Source organism: Mirounga leonina, unplaced genomic scaffold (genome assembly GCF_011800145.1).
Source record: "Mirounga leonina isolate KUSES-001 unplaced genomic scaffold, KU_Mleo_1.0 Mir_154, whole genome shotgun sequence".
NCBI classification, from domain to species: Eukaryota; Metazoa; Chordata; class Mammalia; order Carnivora; family Phocidae; genus Mirounga; species Mirounga leonina.
Genome location: NW_023270389.1, coordinates 56,291,740 through 56,311,511, shown reverse-complemented (window position 1 = coordinate 56,311,511; position 19,772 = coordinate 56,291,740). Strand labels below are relative to the sequence as shown.

The 19,772-nt window shown below is 41.3% G+C and overlaps 1 protein-coding gene across 3 annotated transcripts in view; it reads right to left on the bottom strand.

The window, feature by feature from the left end:
* SLC19A2 (solute carrier family 19 member 2) overlaps positions 1-14,259 on the bottom strand; it is a 37,810-nt gene extending 23,551 nt beyond the window's left edge. For 2 of the 3 annotated variants that reach the window (XR_004680293.1, XM_035010870.1), the window contains exons 1-2: positions 13,706-14,259; positions 6,433-7,020 (exon numbers count right to left, since the gene is read on the bottom strand). Coding sequence is in view for 2 of the 3 variants with exons in the window: in XM_035010870.1 (XP_034866761.1) it covers positions 6,433-7,020; positions 13,706-13,909 (792 nt within the window). In the remaining variant the exon portion in view is untranslated. Of the gene's footprint in view, positions 1-6,432; positions 7,021-8,579; positions 8,657-13,705 lie in introns of those variants that run through there. The other variant, XM_035010871.1, reaches the window with a different exon arrangement.
* Positions 14,260-19,772: the final 5,513 nt, after the last annotated feature.

Genomic DNA, 19,772 nt, shown 5'->3' with positions numbered 1-19,772 from the left:
TGATCAGTGGTCTCTGATGTTACTACTGTAATTGTTTTGGGGTGCCATGAACAGTGCCCACATAAGACGGCCAACTTAATCAGTAAATGTGTGTGTTCTGTCTGCCCTACCAACTGGCCATTCTCCCTCTATTTCCCTCTTTTCAGGCCTCCCTATTCCCTGAGGCACAGCAACATTGAGATTAGGCCAATTAATAACCCTAAAATGGCCTCTAACAGTACCTTCTGCTATGCTTTTGTTCTATTTCCTTTGCCTAGAATGTTCTTCACTATTCTTCTATTCAAATCTTATCTGACTCCCAAAGTCTATCTCAAACACCAGGTCTTGCAGGGCATGAGAACCTCCAGATGTGAACACAGGTAGGTATAGTTGGTATAGTTGGGTGTTTGCAAGGCCAAGTTACAATACCATGCATTTCTCAGCCCTGCTGTGCACAGAGGGGGACTAGTTTGTAGCCAAAACAACAGCTAGGATAGAAAAATTTCCGAGCGTAAGTTTGCTTCTTTTATTAAGTGCTTCTGAAGGACACAATCCCAATACTAACTCTTGCTACAAACAACAAACATTTTCATGACGAAAAGGAGACTATCATTATCTCCTGAGCTGTTGATATTCCATTATCCGAAACACAGTAAAAACATACAGAGTGAGACTTAAGTGATGGTAACAATGTACATTTAGTTTCAAGAAAAAAAGACAAAAACAAAATATGGATCAGGGAAGAATTGGTACTATTGAGACAGGTTTGCAATTTAGCAACAGTGAAGTTCTTGCCAAACATAAAATGCTTCTAGGACACTCTCTCTCCTGCTCCGGCCTGTTGTACACTTACTCTGCTCCCAGATCAGTCATTCTTGCCTTGGCCTGGTATCTCACCGAGCCCTCATTCCTAAACTAGAAAGTAGGGCATTAACCACCGGTTAAGAGTTGACCTGTCTGGGGCGCCTGGGTGGCTCAGTCAAGCATCTGCCTTCGGCTCAGGTCATGATCCCGGGGTCCTGGGATTGAGCACCGCATCAGGCTCCCTGCTCTGCGGGAAGCCTGCTTCTCCCTGTCCCACTCCCCCTGCTTGTGTTCCCTCTCTTGTTGTCTCTGTCAAATAAATAAATAAAAATCTTGCAAAAAAAAAAAAAAGAGTTGACCTGTCTTTGGCTACTGTTTTGGGGAGAGTACACTTATCTGAAGTTCAAGGGCACTAAGCTATAACAGGGAAGGGCACAACCATGTATGGCTACACACTCTCTCCCCTCATCGCAACTCAGACACATCCATTGGCCGGGGTGTGACTGGAGATATCCAGAGGGAATGGTTTGTGACAAGGAAAAGGCAGACTATGTCCTTCATGTGAGTCTCTATACAATTCTGGCTTTGTGCTTGGGGCCAGCCTGGAGGGAAAGGGGGCCCACTGTCCCAACACAGACCTCCCACCAGTTACTGTCACCATTTCATTTCTTTAGATTCTGAAAGCTATTTTAACATGAAAAGACATAGGAAGATAAGTATCACATACCATGGAGCAAAAAACCCCATGCAGTTATGAAACTCCATGTAGACTATAATTTCATGTACTATAAAATGTATACTTATGAATACATACTTATGTATATATGAAAAGAGATGTTTAGGAAGGTCACTAAACTATTAATAGTTTATTAATACAATCTACTATTGTGGTGCTAGCAGATCAGATGATTCTGACTTCTTTTTATGTAGTTTTCTTTTACTGTTTAATTAAAAAATGAAGTATAAATCTTTTTATAAAATCAGATTTTTTCCTATTAAGATGATATATTTATTACCTATATATTTTATCTATAGTGACTCTTGAAATTAAGTAAATAAAGGCCATTTTCTCCCTAAAATGCGAGGATAATCTCAGTGGAATGAGAACCAAGCAATGCTCCATAGATGCCTACTCACACCATCCCTAAACTCAACTCCTACTCATTTATCACAATGGGCATCTAGCTTCAGATTTCACTTTAAGAATGGGTTCTGACTCTATAAACAAAACAAAACAACAAAAACAACAACAAAAAATCTTGGAAGAATTATTTCTCTTCACCAAGGAACAGGAGTCTCTAATACAGTGGTTTCTGAAGTCAACTGGATCTGGGTTTGAATTTTGACCATGCTACTTTCTATGTGCCTTTGGGTGAGTTATCTGATGTAAGCTTCCATTCCCTCAACTGTACGAGGGGGACAGTGATACCTACATCACAGAGTTTTTATAAGGATTAAACGAGCTAATGAATCTAAGATTCTTAGCACAGTATCCAAGTACCCAGGTCAAAATAAATGGGAGCTGAGGCGATAATGATGATAAAGAACAGCAGGAGTATACCTGCCTACACGCAGATGGAAAAAATTTCTAAATCTTAGGCTTTTTACTATAAAATGGAAATTAATGTTTATTTCAACAGGCTTTTGGAAGAACTAAATGGGTGTTACTCAGTATGTAGCAAGTGCTCACTAAATGCTGATTTCCTTTGTACTCTATCATGACCCATTGATACAATCAACGAATATTTACGAGTGCCCATACTGCGTGGTTGGCGATAGATTCTGGGAATACAGCAGAAAAGTCCCTGCCCTCATTAAACTGACATTTTGGTAAGGGAGATAGACGATAAACACACACATGAGAGAGTTTACAGTAGGAATGATACTATGAAGAAAAGAAAGCAGGTAATGGGCTGGCAAGGGACCGTGGTAGAGAAAAGGAAGGACAATGAGAGTGTCGAAAGGCTTTCTGAAAAGCTCATGTTGATACCTGAGTGAAATATGGAACCAGCCATGAAAATCTAAATGAAGGGCAGTCCTGACTGAGAATCTTCGGGCTGAAGTTCCGAAGTGGGAATAAGTTTGATGTGTTTCAGCCAGGTCCATGTGGAGCAGAGCCGCGAAATAAGGCCAGATTGTAGGGGGTCTCAAGGCCACAATGCGAGTTCTGGATTTTCTTCTACATACCATAGGAAACTATGTGGGGGTGAGGGATAAGATAAGTAGGGTTTAATGCCTAAACTGAAGATTTAAGTCAAGGGCAGGTGACTGCAATTAAACCACTTCTATGATATTATGTGTTCCTAACTATACGGGTGATTGGACAGGAAAGGACAAGGTGTTCGTGTCATGCCTGGCAATCTGAAGAAAAATGTACCTTCAGATCAATCAGCTTGTAAAACTCAGTATTCTAGAGCTAAGGAAAGTTTAGTGATCATCTGGTTTAACATTCTACGTTTAAGAGTAGCCTCAGTTAAAGAATTAGTGGTAGAATTAGTACCGGATTCTAGTGACACCTTTCATAAAGTTCAGAAGACCAAGGGGAAACAATTCAAAGTGAAAGATTATTTGCAGCCTCACAATAACTATCTGCAGTGAAGGCACAAAGCTGTTCTTGATTACTCATGTCTAATGATAAAGATGATAACAGAAATGAATATATATTGATTACCTACTACAAATACTCACTTGAGACCCTTACATTGCCTCTAAATTTAACACTCGAAATAACCCTGTGAGGTAGACAGAAGAATGAGAAAGAAACTAAAGTCTCAAAGAATTAAGTAACTTGCCCAAGATCACCCTGTTGGTAAGTACTAGAATGCTGGTTTGATCTTCAAAATCCACTATGGTGTGCTGCTAGAAATTACAGTAAGTACAAAGTGGAAACATTAATGTTGCTACACTCAAACACACACATACACAAAGAATGCTTACTCATCGTAAAGGGTATCAGTCTACAAATAAAAGTATAGCTAACAGTTATTGTTTATTAAGTATTAATTGTGTGTCAGGCCCTGTGCTAAAGAAGTGGCTTAATTTCTATCATTTCTAATGGATGAGCAATTGAAAATAAACCAGGTCCAATTATAGGCCAAGCACAGAAGGAATCCCGTTTCCTATTTAGGAAAGAGAACACCTGGCCTTGCTGGGATGTCGACATACTCTGCCCCACAGCAATAGGCTCATTCTGAAAAGAACTCACAAATACTGTAAGGTAACTTGTGGACGGGGCTGTCACTTTGACTCCTACTTCATTTTCCCTTTCCATAAAGTCAAGATCAAACTACCCACCCACCTACCTACTCTTTACTATATTTACCACAATTATGATTTACAGTTCGGTTATGGACTTTGTCAACTTAATATGGCATGGCGATCCCCAATATCCATATTGTGACTTCCTTCAAGCTTGTCAAGAGAAACAGCACTATTTTAGCCCTATACAGCTGCCAAGGATATGATGGAACTGACTTGCTTCTAACTTTTACCACACTGTAGCCAACATGATGGTTCTGACCATGTTGTCGCCCCAGTGAAAGGCTTTATGCAGCCAAAGTACAGATCAAAGTGGACCTCATATATGCTCTTTAATGATGTTACAGAGTCTATCAGCGCAATTCGGCACAAGCCACTAATCCCTGTTCCCAATCCTTCTCTCTAAAATGAGGTTGATGGCATCTGAAGTCCCTTGTAACTTTAAGATATTTTGACAGTCCTACAGCCTGTGGTTAGAATCACTTCAAACTCTAAAATTTCATAATTCTTCAGCATGTCAAGTACTGACATTTTGCATATGTATAAACAGCAAATGTCAAGCTGGTCTAAGACAGAGTTTTTAAATGGTCAGTTACAACTCATTAACAGATAATAAAATTAATGTAGTGGGCAGTGATCTGCATTGTAAAAAATGAAATGAATAAAACAAATAATATACGATATGTTAAATTTAAGTTAAAAAATTAAAACTAAAATAAAACTGCAAAGTTTTTACCAAATGAATTCATCAAACTATTGATAAAGTATTGTGCTGTAAAACCTCTGCTTCAGTTATATAGAAAATATATACACACCTACAAGTGGAACTTGTTCCTATGTAAGATGTGTTTCTTACCATGTTTTTTACTCATGTTCAAAATGGTTTAATATTTACTGGTCTATACAAATCTTTAGAAGTATGGCCAATGTTAATATTTAAAATATATATATAGATATTATGCATATGTATATACATATTAATTTTAGTAGTCATTTTAACACATTTGAAACAGAATTTTAAAAGGGTCCTTATTCTTTTTCTCTACTATATAAGATCAAATGATTATAACTCTTTCCCTCCTCCATCAACCCTTTGTTGACTTGCCAACATCACTTAACAAACTATGAAGGAATCAGCATTGCATTCCTACTTAATCCTGGGAATTTGATTGATGCTGCTACAGGTGCCCTAGTAATCAAAGTGAGTTTCATGACCAGAGTCACCTAGGCTCAAGCTCTTTGGGATGATAATCTAAGTTTCAACTAGTAACCCACAAGTGAAGAGCGGGGGTAGGCGTCAGAGAGTAATTAGATGCCACATAGAAACAATTTGAGTTAACTCCAGGTGGGGAGCCGAAAACCACTCATGTGGGTCCTCTACTCTCATTCAGACTACCAGGCTTATAGAGCTCAGTTTTATGACTGACAGAGCCCACCAGCAGAGTGAGAATGTTAACAGGTTATTTCCAAACATGCCCCATGAAAGCGAAGACTAATTCAGTATGGTTGGAATGAACCTTGCCCCTCACAGCTTATAACCTGTTGGAAAGATAAAAAGCTTTTATAGAGAAAGGTGAATGATTGGGGGAAGCAATTAATCTTCCTGGCTAGCCAGAACATATGGATGGATTATTCTTTTTTTTTTTTTTAAAGATTTTATTTATTTATTTGACAGAGAAAGACACAGCGAGAGAGGGAACACAAAGGGGGAGTGGGAGAGGGAGAAGCAGACTCCCTGCCAAGCAGGGAGCCCGATGCGGGACTCGATCCAGGGACTCCAGGATCATGACCTGAGCCGAAGGCAGTCGCCCAACCAACTGAGCCACCCAGGCGCCCTGGATGGATTATTCTAATGCCATACCTAAGAGACAATTTCATAGTCACACTTTTAATATGTATTCCATCATCATCTTAAATTTTCCTCTTGTGATTATCTTCCTCTGTATTATTCATTACTATCCCACTGTGGGGAAGTGTCAATTGAAAATATAGATATCACTTCCAGCACAGAAGAGGAAGTTAAGTTTCTAACCTTAAATACTTCGGGTTTCAATTCAGAAAACTAGAAGTAGATATTCATCATTTATTGGAATCATTTCATCTATTCATTTAGCAATATTTTCTGGGTGCTTTCTTTATATACCAAGTACTGGGCATCTCTGTCACAAGAAATACAATGTTGTGTAGTCTGACTCTGGAGATCATTCACTCCAAATATATTTGTCATCCCTTATATAAATCAGCCTTACCTTTAATCAATGAATGAACCAATGGACCAACTCCGGATAAAAACCTGAACAGATGAGTACAAGGTCTAGAAAGAGGGGGTGTGTTCTGTCTGTTTTGTCACCACTGCTCTAGCAACCATAAGACATTTAAGGCTAAACTTACCAGCTCCTCCTTATTTAGAGGGATTTTTGACTCAATGTCCTCCCACCCAGGAAGGTGGTTAGAAGCTGAGGTGTTGGTTACAATGCCGCCATTTTGTGCCTTGATGCCATTCATTCTCTGGCAAGTGGAAGGAACATGGTGAAAGAAAAGGCTCTTCTGTGGCATAGGCAGAAACCAGGCCACAGCAAAAGCCACAGAAACACAGGTAAGAGAGATGACATTCAGACTGAACAGGGACCAGCCTGCCACGGAGACGAGGATTTGCCCCAGGACAGAGCCCACAGTAAAGCCCACCAAGGTGGCACTCCGACAGTAACTTGTGACTTTCTGGTACATGTTGAGGTCTACCACGCTGTAGATATAGGAGTAATAGGCAATTTCAGTGGCTGTGGCAATGCCATAGAAGAATTCTAAGAACTGAATGGCCAGCAGTCCTTGGGCGTAGAGCAGCATGAACCATGTAACAATAAGGCTGAGTCCCTGCAGCAGAACGACAGGCTTATAACGGAGGTAGTCTGTGGCAAGGAACACAGGGAACAGCAGCACCAGGTAAGAGTAAGTCCATACTGGATAAATTTCATTTAAGACCTAAAAGAAAAAGAAATTTAAAACCCATTAGTGGTATCAACAGACCTGGAATATTCATAACAATTTATTCTTATAAAACAACCTACCAATACCTCTAATAAATCATCCTTATCAACCAAAGAGATCTCAACAACAATTCTGATAATTGTTTGGCATATACTTTCCCATTTTCACCCCATCATCTTTTTCTGAAAATCCTCCCCCTTCATTAAGGCCTAGCTGGAAGCCGTCCTCGTCCTGGCAGACTTTGCTGAGCTGACAGTGTTCGTGGAGCAACCCTCGGAGCTCCCCTGACCTTTGTGTGTGCCCGTCCCCCCAGGTCCCATGCAGCACTGCTTCCTAACCGAGGTTGCACATCTCCCACGGAGCTTTAAAAAATGCGGATGCCTAGCCAACAATCTCCCAGGAGACTTTTGTCCAAGCCAGAGCTGAGGACCACTGCCTCAGAGGGCAGACTCCTGAGGGCTGACTCACCGTCCAACGCTGACCTGCACAGCCTAGCAACCAGCAAGCTGTGTGCAGGGTACTTGGCTCAATAACTGTTTTGGAAACAGGTTTAAGTGTTTGGGAATCATCATCGATTCTCCCTTCTAGCCACAGAATAGGGAGCCTTGATCCTACCGTCTGATTAGGTTTCTCTGATTTTAAGTTTTATTGCTTGCGGGGAACAGATAAAGAGGATAGTTCTGTCCTAGTCTTGACAGAATAATTATCTGTGGATGATAGGATTATAGGCAACTTTGATGTCCTTCTTTTTGCTTGTCTATAATATGAAAAGGATAGAAGTTTTTGTTTTTAATGGATTTTTAAAATTGGAAGAAAGTAGAAATAATCTCTGAAATAAGCTCTCCGCCATACAGACCCCACAGGGATTTCACCCCCAACATTCGATGTGTGATTATCGACAAGTTCCTTTTAGGTTTCGTCTCCATTACCAATAAAAGAAGCATAAACCCTACACCACAGGGTTGCTTGTTGCAAGGATTAAATGAGAGGATACAGGCAAATCACTCCCTCATTGTATGTATTTAGAGGTCAAGACTTGAGGACTGAAGCTGAAACAGACCCTCTGGGACAATATGAATGAAGTAATTCAACTGACCTGCCATCTCCATTGTTCCAGTATCAATCACAATAGGAGACCCTCTCCTCTTTTATACCTACCATGTCTGGCAAGGTCCTGGGGATGTATATAAGTTGGTTTTTTAAATGATCATTTCAAAGTCTAAATCAGTGGCCCTGATTTTTAAGTGCTTTCTGAAAGGCAGTCTTGGTACCAGGCTAAATAATTGGCCACGGAGCGTCTAATCCTAGACTCTGACAATCTAAGGCCAAGGGCAACTTTCTTTTTTACTCTCATGTATGCTTCAGTTCACCCAAATGTAAAATGGGCTAACTGTGTTCAGGGTTTAGAGGAACAATAAAGTAAACAGTTATTGTAAAATCTTTTGCTAGTGCAGAGCACAACTACAAAAGCAAAACATAATCTGAAATATATTCCAGACTTGATTCCTTTTTTGATTGGCCAGATATCAAAAGTAATGGTCTAACAGTCTCACCTTCATAATTTTAGCCTAATTTGTATTCGCATAAATCATTTAGCAATCTCCACTCGATCAGGAAATTTCTTGCACCTGAATATGGGTATGAAAAGAATAATCGTGACCTGTAGAAATGACTGTTATTTCAAAAGTGTGTAAATTTTAGCGACTGAGGAACAAAGTGCACTTGGCTGGCACCACCACAGCCTACGACACCTCAGCAGAAAACCAAAGGGGACAGATTAACTTTGAGATAAAAGCTGTGACTTTTCACAGTGGTGTTCCATTCACGACACCCCACTCTTTTTTTGCCTCTGGTTTTATAGACAGTCTCCTCTAATTAAGTGTGAAACTGCCTCCTCTAACTCCACACGTTTATTCACCTTCACGTCTTCCCAACACAACAACACAAACCATTAGCTGCCATGCCTTTGCTTTACAAACACTCTCCATCACTTCCTTCCACACCCCACGTTCTCCTGTTCCCACCACACCCTTCAGGACTTCGACTTCTTCACTCCAGCAATATTGTCTGTACCTACGCATGTTCCATACCCTTCAATAACGGCTGTCCCAAAATGATTAACTGCTAGGTTTTCGTTATGGAAATCTCTTCCTTTTAATTATCAACTTAACGTGCTTATGAGTCTTATTCTACTCCTAACACAAAAGCACAATTAAGGTAACAAAGATGAGGAAAAGGAACCTGGGCAAACCTGCAATGCCAAGTAGGAATAAAATTAAAGGCGGGTTGAGGGGCAAGAGATGGGTTCTCTTTAACTCATTCTACATGAGAAACCTGACTTTTCTCCTATGAGAGAGATCAGCCCAAGATGAATGTCCCCCTCACAGTGTTATCAGCATTATAATAGCAAAGGTCTACTGAAGCACCACACACTATGCTAATTGCCTCACCTATCTTACTTAATTTAATCCAAACAATAACCCTAAGAGGTAGATGCTTTTATTACCGCTGTTTTACAAACTGAGGAAACTTGACCTTACAGAAAGGTTAAGTAAGCTACCCCAAGTTATCACAGCCAGCATTGGCAGAGGGAGGATCAGAACCTTGATATTCTGAATCCACCACACTAAAATGCCTCATTTCTTCAATCAGAAAACTGTTGCTGATCATCTACTATGTTCCGGGGCTACTTCTAATGCCGGCAGCAGCTTTTTCAACCTATATTAAGGTGCTTTTATAGGGCATTCACGAAGATTAAGACCACACATTCTCCAGAGCTCAGCCACTGGGTCTCCAAAAGATCCTTTCTTTTTCAATGCTACCACGGACAAACTGTTACACCAAAAAAATGTTTCTTCAATAGATACTTTTAATCCTGAAGGGAAACTTCCCACATGCAAAAATGTACAAATTACAGACTCTTATTGTCCATACCCTGGACAATACCTGCTTATCTGAGGTAAAATCTGCCATGTGAGCAAAGGGAATTGATTTTATCGTAAGGTGCCTTTCACCATTCTTTGGATCAGAACTTGTTTGTGCTTTTTTCTGAGATACAGAAAGTCAGGAGAAAACATGTTCATTTTAAGCTCTAATTCGGATTTAGACTTTATTTTAGAATCCAGTTTCAATTAAACAACTAGTTAATAAACTCTTATTTGCACAATATTTTAAGCTGTGTGGATTACAAAAAATAAAATAAAATAAAACAAATCCTCAGTTCTTCAGGAGTTCTGAACCTAATGAGCAATATATATTCGTACGTTATTGATAAGAGAGACAGGAAATATGGGGTTACTTCTTTGAGGTGGACCTTGAAGGAGAAGAAAGTTAGAGGCTAACAAACATATGCACAGATGGGTACAGGAAGCTTATTCCAAGCAGAGACCACACTTTGAGTACAGACTGGTAGAGGAGAGACCGGATATGCTGGATTTATGACTAGAAGATTGATGTGGATGGCATGTGGGCATGTGGAAGATGCAAGGAGAGGAAAGATGTAGCAGGAGATAAGCCTGTTAAGGAAGGTAAGAACCAAATTCTGTAGGACTCTGAATATCAGACAGAATAGGTAGAAAGTTTTTTTTTTTTTTATCATCAAAGAAAGGTAGTGAATGTCTGTCAAATCACATGCTAAAAAAGATGAATAAAAAACTGCTGGAGACACAGAGCTCTCTTTTATTAAAAGTTTGGCTTCATCTATTAGAACACAGCCCATTTTTAACTTCTTTAAAACTTAGAAAGTGTGTGTGCCGGGGACGCCTAGGTGGCTCAGTTGGCTAAGCGTCTGCCTTTGGCTCAGGTCATGATAGGGTCCTGGGACCGAGCCCCACATTGGGCTCGCTGCTCAGCGGGAAGTCTGCTTCTCCCTCTACCTCTGCCCCTTCCCACCCCCCCACCCGCTTGTGCTCTCCCTCTCTCAAATAAGTAAATAAAATCTTAAACAAAACAAAACAAAACCTTAGAAACTGGTACCTGAAACAGGTAAACATTTTTCCTGAAATCTCAAAATCCTTTGAGCACGCAAAGATAGAGGAAATTCTGTCCTTCTTTTCCTTCTTCTGCCTTTGGACTTGGTTAACAATAGCTCCATTTAAGACGATCTAAGTTGGTCCTTCTAAAGTTTTATAAGTAAATACAAATCTCAACACAAACATCACTGACCATGACCTGACATTCACTTTGCCTAAAAATCATGTTAATATTTTTTATTAACTGTCCACTGGTGAAAGCAAGCATTAGGTCAGAAAGGAGAACAAGTTGTTCTATTTATTTCAGTTATTAGATATTTTAAAAACCCATGGTTCCGGAGAGGGTGAACAGAGCCATACTGTGCACGAACCACCAGTATCAGCCAAGGTCTAAGGTCCTCATAGACAAATGACCTCCTTTCTAGACCACCAGATTTCTTTTCAAACTCTGCCCTCACCTGCCTCCAATTTGCAATAACAGAAATTGTGCTATGTGTTTGTTACATAATCAGCAAATATTTATATTTACCAGGTCTAGCACCCTTGTTCTACTCCAGTGCCACTGAACGTATTGCACTCACCCTAGAAAGCTCTCTGATTAGACAGGGCACATGATGACACATGACATAACAACTCCTCTGCCCAGGGCATATGACAAAACAGATCAACTTTCAAATACCAATGTTGGGAGCATGTTTCCCCCCGTGTGCCCCTCTCTCAAGCAAGGTGCACACACTGTGCAGATCACATGGCAGTTCACATGAAACTTTCATTGTAAGCAGCTCAGGAAGTATCATTTCTGCTTCAGTGACTGCACTTCAGAGTCAGTGGCTGTCTCCAGAATCACTCTCTCATATTTACTGCAATAATTTTCTTCTTGCAAAATCATTCTGTTCACAATGTTAAAAAATGTAACCAGTGTTAAAATTCAAATAGGTAACGAGTAACGGTGACTGTGCTTTGCGGGGTGGTCCTTAAGACCGAGAAATAGAAGATCTAAAGTTGGGTAAAAGCCAATGATATTTGCTGGAGTAAGACAATATGAGAAATTCAAATGAAGCCCTCCATTTAGGATTCAACACTGACTTTCAATTCCCTGCTGTGTCCTTGAAAACGGAGCAGCAAAGCACCAACAAACTGGACTGTGAGTAATTATATCCTGCTCTGACCTGTTACGCAGGGATAGTGAGTTGCTACTCAAAGAGGTGATTACTAACCACAGGAAGAAGAGTAAAGTTTAAATGGGAGGGAAGGGAAGGGAGGAAAGGTAGGCATATGAAAAAACACCTATTCAGCGCCCACTCAGCTTTCACCCTTTGTAGTGTTCTAGAAAGGAATACCAGACCTCCGGTTTCACGCCTGTAGCTGAGAAGCAAAACTAACATCTGTGAACCAACAATTCACCATGCAAGAAAAACTATAATTAAGTGCCAATTATGTGATACCATCTCAGTATCTGCTTTTATCCCAGGAGGTAGGGCATGAGGGGGTACAGCAAGTCCTTGAACAAAGCCTCACCGAATTAATAATCAAAACAAATTAAGATGATGGATTTTTGTTTGTTGTTCTGTTCTGTCCTTATTTGAGTACATCCAACCTGTCGAAGGTAAACAAAGTAAGGTATGGGAAGAAAGAGGGAGCAGCGGGGAGAGGGAAGATTCTTTCAAAAAGCAGGGGTTAATTTGCAACGACGTGGATGGAAGTGGAGGGTATTATGTTGAGTGAAATAAGTCAAACAGAGAAAGACATGTATCATATGATCTCACTGATATGAGGAATTCTTAATCGCAGGAAACTGAGTGTTGTTGGAGTGGGGGGTGGGGTGGGAGGGATGGGGGGACTGGGTGATAGACACTGGGGAGGGTATGTGCTCTGGTAAGCGCTGTGAATTGTGCAAGACTGTTGAATCTCAGATCTGTACCTCTGAAACAAATAATGCAATATATGTTAAGAAAAAAAAAAAAAAGAAGAAGAAGAAGAAGAAGGTAGTGGGAGGGGAAGAATGAAGCGGTGGAAATCGGAGGGGTAGACGAACCATGAGAGACGATGGACTCTGAAAAACAAACAGGGTTCTAGAGGGGAGGGGGGTGGGAGGCTGGGTTAGCCTGGTGGTGGGTATTGAGGAGGGCACATTCTGCATGGAGCACTGGGTGTTGTGCACAAACAATGAATCATGGAACACTTCATCTAAAACTAATGTTGTAATGTAAGGGAATTAACATAAGAATAAAAAAATTAAAAAAAAAAAAAAAGCAGGGGTTACTTAGCACCTGGTCCCCTACTTTCAGTCAACAAACATTTACTAACCCTTTCCCACGCCCAAAGTACAACTTGCCGTTTTCACTTTTTTCTCCAAATACCCCGCTGCGCCCCCTCCCGCCGCCCAGCCGGAACTGCTGGGCCAATCCGAGCACAGAGCAGAGCAGCAGCACCGGCACTCCGCCTGAAGCGCACGCGTGCCGGGGCTCCTGCCGCGTGTTCCGAGCCCTTCACAGAAGACTTGCCCCATACAGCCAACAGACGCCCGAAAACCTGCACAGACTAGTGCAGCGCCAGCACCGAGCCGCCTTCCGACTGCGAAAAGGCAGAGCTCCCTGCCCAGAAAGCGTCCGGAGGCTCGAGCGCCCTTTTCACTCGCTCCTCTCCTGAACCGCCTCCCCAGCGCCCGCTCTCCGCCGGGCCAGCCGCCGGGCCGCCTCCGCGCCTACCTCCCTCTCCGTCAGGTTCTTGTCGGGCCCCAGCAAGTAGGGGGTCAGGAAGGGCTCGGACGGCCTGAGGCTGGCGAAGAAGCCGTAGGCGCACAGCAGCGCAGTGGGTAAGAACCAGCATTCGCGGGGCACGCGGGCCGTGCGCCGGAGCACGGTGGCAGCCGCCGCCGCCGCCCGCCGGGACCCCGGGCCGGGCACATCCATTCGGGGTGCGGAGGGCGGGGACCCGGCCCGGCCCCCCTCCTCTCCCTCTCCTCCTCCGCCCGCCTCAGTGAGGCTCTAGCGCTGCCGCGGCGCGGAAACGTGGAATCGCGAGCGGCGCCCTCTCAGCGGAGCCAGGTCGCGCAGGGCTACCTGCCGCCTCCGCGCGCAGCCCTCCAGTTTTCCCGGCTGCGGACGCCTCGCGTGTTACCGCCCGAATGCGAGACCCCCCCCAGGACCGCCCCCCCGCCACCGCCCCCGCGCGCGCAGCCAATCGCAGCGGACGCCTAGAATTTGGCTTCTCTCCCATTGGTCGCTGACTCAGAGGATGCGAATGGGCGCGGGCTGAGCGCGAGGCCGCTGACGTCCGCCGACCTGCAGGGCTTGGGCTGAAGACATGGAGGACTCCGGTTGCGGAGCCGCGTTTGTTGCGGCGGTGCGCGCCAGTCAGGCGGAGCGCCTTGCGCGCACGCTCGGGTCGGCCCGGTGTTCCTCCCCGAGGGCCTAGTCCCCGCCGAAAGGAATGCGCTGTTCCACATACTCACTCTCTCCCGCTCTTAGTCACCATCCCTCCGGAGTTTATTCAGACTACTCACGAGAGACTGGCGGAGCTGCCAAGGCTCGGGCAAGATTTAACCTTGGGTGGGGAATGCCAGACCTTTCCTCCCTCAGCTCTCGTGTCTTAAGTTGCATTCATCTGCCAATAAAAAGACACTAGAAGCCCAGGATCTAAGCACCCGGGGCGCTTACCAACAGAAGAAAGTGGATAAAACATTTAGAGAATGAACGGGTGCAGTGGAGTCCTAATGAAAGGGCTTTAGCTTTATCTCATTACTTTTTTCAAGCAGGACACCAAGAAGGCGAACATAACTGTAGCTATGGCCTGTGTTTAAAAGGAAAGTGGCAAATCCGGAGTCACTAAAGCAATCAAGAAATATCGATCTCTTTATTAAAAACAAAACAAAACAAAAACAAAAAAGAGGTCTTGGCATAGTTTTCAAGGGCAAAGCATGACAAGAATACACAGTGCTTTCTCTCATCTCTAAGCCTCTTTCTGCCTGACTCAGCCTGACTCTGTCCCAATCATTCCACTGCAGACCGAGCTGCACCATTTAAAGCAATTTTTTCCCTCTGTAGTATTTGCAAAGTAGCAGATTCTTTCGGAAGTTAACAGAACCAAGTATTTGGACTCTCTGTTTTGCTTTAATATGTTACCACACATCTAGCTCAATTTTCCTCCTGTGATAGCAAGTAACTTTTTTTTTTTTTTTGCAAGCAGATACATCAGCCACAAAAATGAGTCTACCGGATGCAGCAACCTGCCAGTAAAGGAAAAGATTTGTTTTTAAGGCTGCACAAGTGAATGCACCAAAATATGGGTTGATTAATCTAAAGAAATGCCGTTGACGGTATTTACGTCTACCAGTGGGCCTCAAAGTGTGATCCAGAAAATCCTAGGGGTCCCTGGGACCTTTTTAGAGCTCCAGGAGGTCAAACTACTTTCATAATAATACTAAGACTTTATTTCCTTTATTTAATAATAAGCCTTACTTTTCCACTCTAGAGGCTACCTGATATGTGATGACATCATCACTCTAAAGGCTAAGAGAATGTGGGCTTGCATGTTTATGTGTTTAATAAACTTTCCAGATTTAATTTCTGATATGGTAACGATCAATAGGAATAAGCCACAAAAACAAGAAGTCTTTAGGATCCTAAATAACGGGAATCTTGAGGCCAAAAAGCGAGAACATCTAATCTACATAATACAATTATCTAGTTCCTAAACTGTAGCTGTAGTATTTACCTCTCATCATGACGCCAGAGAGAACACCGGTGGTCCTCTTGGCAATTGCTTTGTACATTCAGTGCTTTAGCAGAAGAGAAGAAGGAAAGAGAAAGAAAGAGCAGAGGCCTCAGAAAGAGAAGTCTACCTGTTAAGAACAGCTTTCTGTCCCTTCCCTGAGGCTGAGAGACCTGAACTGTGTTAATCTGTAAGTCACTGGTTCTGAAAATTTCCCAGGTATAAATCACTTAGGCACCTCAAATCCTCTTTGAAATGTTGGGCATTAACAAATAATAATTGTTCTCGAATTGGGCAGAAAATGTTTTCATTATTTTTCTCTAAGAGAGTATGCTAGGCAGAATTCTAAGAATGACCCCCAGTGACCCTTGCCCTTGTGTAATCCCTACCCCTTTGAGTGTGGGGTGGAACCCGTGAATTTGATGAGATAATGCACCTGCGACACATTATACGGCAACATGAGATTATCCAGGTGGACCCAATCTAATCACAAGAGCCCTTTAAAAGCAGAGAATTTTCTCCAGATGGTAGCAGAAGAGAAAGAGATATTTGAAGAGTGAGAAAGATTTGATGTGCTGCTGCTGGAGGGGGCTATGTGCCAAGGATGTGGGCTCCCCGTAGTAGTTGAGATTGACTCTTGGTTGACAGCCAGCGAGAATTGGGGATTTCAGTCTTTCGGTCACAAGTAACTGAATTCTGCTAACAACCTAAAAGAGCTGAGAAGTAGATTCTTCTTCAGAGCCTCCAGCCTGTCCAACACCTTAATTTCTGCCTGTGAAACTCTAGGTAGGGAACACACCCAAGCCCACCTGGACTTCTGATGTATAGAAGCATGAACTAAATTGTTGTTGTAATTTTTAAAAAAATAATAAAAATTTTAAAAGTTGTAATTTTTTAAGCTGCTAAATTTGCGGTAATTTGTTATGCAGCAATAGGAAAGGAATACAGAGGCAAATAGAATATATTTTTTAAATCAGGGTAGTAGTCACATAATTTTAAGATTATCCATTAACTCTCTGTATGTACAACTCAGTGGCATTAGTCCATTCGCATTGTTGTGTAACCAGCATTGCTACATAGTTCTAAGACATTTCGCCACTCCAAAAGGAAACTTGTAGCCATTAAGCAATTGCTTTCTCTTCTTCCCTTCCCCCAGCCCCTGGGGAACACTAAATGTGCTTTCTGTTTCTATGGATTTACCTATTCTGGATGTTTCATACAAAGGGAATCATACAGTATGTGACCTTTTTGTATCTAGTTTCTTTCATTTAGCATAATAATTTTAAGGCTCATCAACATTGTAGCAAAGAATCAGTACTTCATCTCTTTTTATGGCTGAAACATATCCCATCTTATGTGTATAACACATTTTGTTTCTCCATGCTTCAATTGATGGACATTTTGGGTTGTTTCTTCTTTTTGGCTATTGTGAATAGTGCTGCTATGAACATGAGTGGGCAAGTGTTTGTTTGAATACTGGTTTTCAGTTATTTTGGGTGCAGAGGAGTGGAATTGCCAGGTCTTTTCATAATTCTGTTTAACTATTTGAGGAACTGCTGAACTGTTTTCTGTGGAGCCTGTACCAGTTAGTGTTCCCACCGGCAATGTACAAGGGTTCCAGTTTCTCCACATCCTTGCCAACACTTGTAGTTTTCCTTTTAAAAAAAAAAAAAAAAAATGTATCCTAAGGGGTGTGGAGTGGTATCCCATTGTGATTTTCATCTGCATTTCCCTGATGACTAATGCTGTTGAGCACCTTTTCATGTATTTGTTAGCCATGTATATATCTTTTGTGGAGAAATATCCATTCATGTCTTTTGCCCACTTTTGATTGGATTGTTTCTCTTTTTGTTGTTGAGTTGTAAGAATTCTTTATATAATCTGGATATTAGAGCCTTGTCAGAGAGATGACATGTAAATATTTTTGCCTATTCTGTAGGTGTAAATAAGCTATTGAGGGACAGGTTTTTTTTCTCTATTAATATATAAAAGCATGTGGGGATGTGTGTTTTTCAAAAAGAATTATATTATGTACTTTCAAATCTTGCTTTCCTCGGGAATAATTTGTAGAAAACGCTCCATTGTGATAAGGGTAAGCTCTAATTCTTTCTGATGCCCCATTGTGTGGGTGCACTATAATTTATTTATGGCCATTGACTCTGTTTCTAGGTTTTTGTTCACTGCCCACAATGCTGCAATTAACATCCTTATACAATATATGTCTATGTATTGTTGGCTTCATTTTTATGAAATTTATTTCCAGGAGTGGGATAGCTGGGTCAAAGAGTATATGCGTTTTTTTATTTTAATAGGCATTGTTCAGTTGTTTTCCATAAACCAGCAACATGAGAATATTTGTTTTGCACTGCATCCTTGCCAACAATAGGTGTAATCAATTTTTTGTTTTAATTTTTGCTAGTCGGATAGGTGGAAAATCAGTGGTTCTCAACTTGTAGTGATTTTGTCCCTTCCAGGAGACATTTGGCAAAGTCTGGAGATATTTTTGACTGTCATAATTGTTAGTCATGGTGGGTGATAGGTGCTACTAGCTTATAGTGGACTGAGCCAGGGACTCTGCCAAACATCCTACCATCCCCAAGACAGCCCCACAACAAAGAGTTATCCAGCCTACAAGGCCAACAGTGCCAAGGTTGAGAAACCCTGGTATAAAGAGCTACCCCCTTTTATCTTCAGTTTGAAAGTCTTTATGGGTGAGTTTGAACATCTTTCCATATGTTTGTAAGCTGTTTGGATTTACTTTTCCGTATTTTACCTATCTTTGTCCTTTGCTCATTTTTCTTATGGTTGTTTATCCCTATCTTATCAACTAATGAGAGCCTTTTATATTTTATAAACCCTTTGTCCTCTTCATTGAAAATATTATTTTTTAAATACGCTTTTTATTGACTTGTTTGCCAAATAGTCAAATCTTATTGAAGAACATAAAGCAAAGTTTGAAAAAAATGGTCACACTATGCCCTTAGATAGGAAAACATCATAAAAATGTCCCTTTCACCAATTTATAATCTTAATGTAGTTCCAGTTGGAATCCAAACAGTATCCAATTATGGTTCCAAATTTATCTTAAAGTTTATATAGAATACTAAATGTATAAGAATGGCCAATAAAATTTTGCAAAGAAAGACTAGCAAGGTATACTTACATCCCAGATATCAGAACATACTTTAAAGGTCCTGGATTAAAAAAAAATTGGTAATGTTATTGGAATAGCCAACTATGTAAGTGAAACAGACCAGAGAATCCAGAAATAGGGCTCACTATCTATGAACATTTAATAAATGACAACTGTTTTGTTCAATTAAGTGAAAAAAGGATGGATAATTTAATAAATGTTACTGGCAAAACTGTTGATCCATATGAAGGAAATTAAATTTGGAAAAGTCTTATGCCATAAATAAAAACGAATTCTAGATTTAGAAATGATTTAAATTTATGTAATACTAATATTCCAAAAACAATCTCGGGGACTACATGTATACTCTAGGAGACAAGGAAACCCTTTAAGAGTGGAAACACACTAATATAAAGTAAAATAGAAGTAACATAAAGTGAATGATAAAATGATCATATTTATTTACCTGATCTATTTTATTGAGGAGACTGAGAGCAGAGGTCTTGTCTTAAGCTCTTGTTTTTCTGGCAAGTTGAAGGAACTTAATGAATCTTGGTGAATGAATGGTCCTCTATAGATCACTGATTCTAATCCCTTAAATGACCCATTACAAAATCTCAAGGACAGCTGCCCCAGCAAGCAGTGACCTACACAGTATGAAGGAGTCCAACAGGTTTTTTTACATATGGTATAGTGCAGTTAGGAAAGAAGCACTGATTCTTACCTGTTGTGTGACATAGAATTTTAGAGCAAAGGTAAGAATTAAGATCAGCCTGTCTATTGCATCACTTTCCAGAAGAAGACTCTAAGTTACAGACAATTTAACGGACATGTGATATGATATGATGAAATGGGAAACATGCCTGTTGGCCCAGCTTGAGCTTTGTTCTACAGTAGAAATAATGATGGAATTTAGTAAAACATAATTA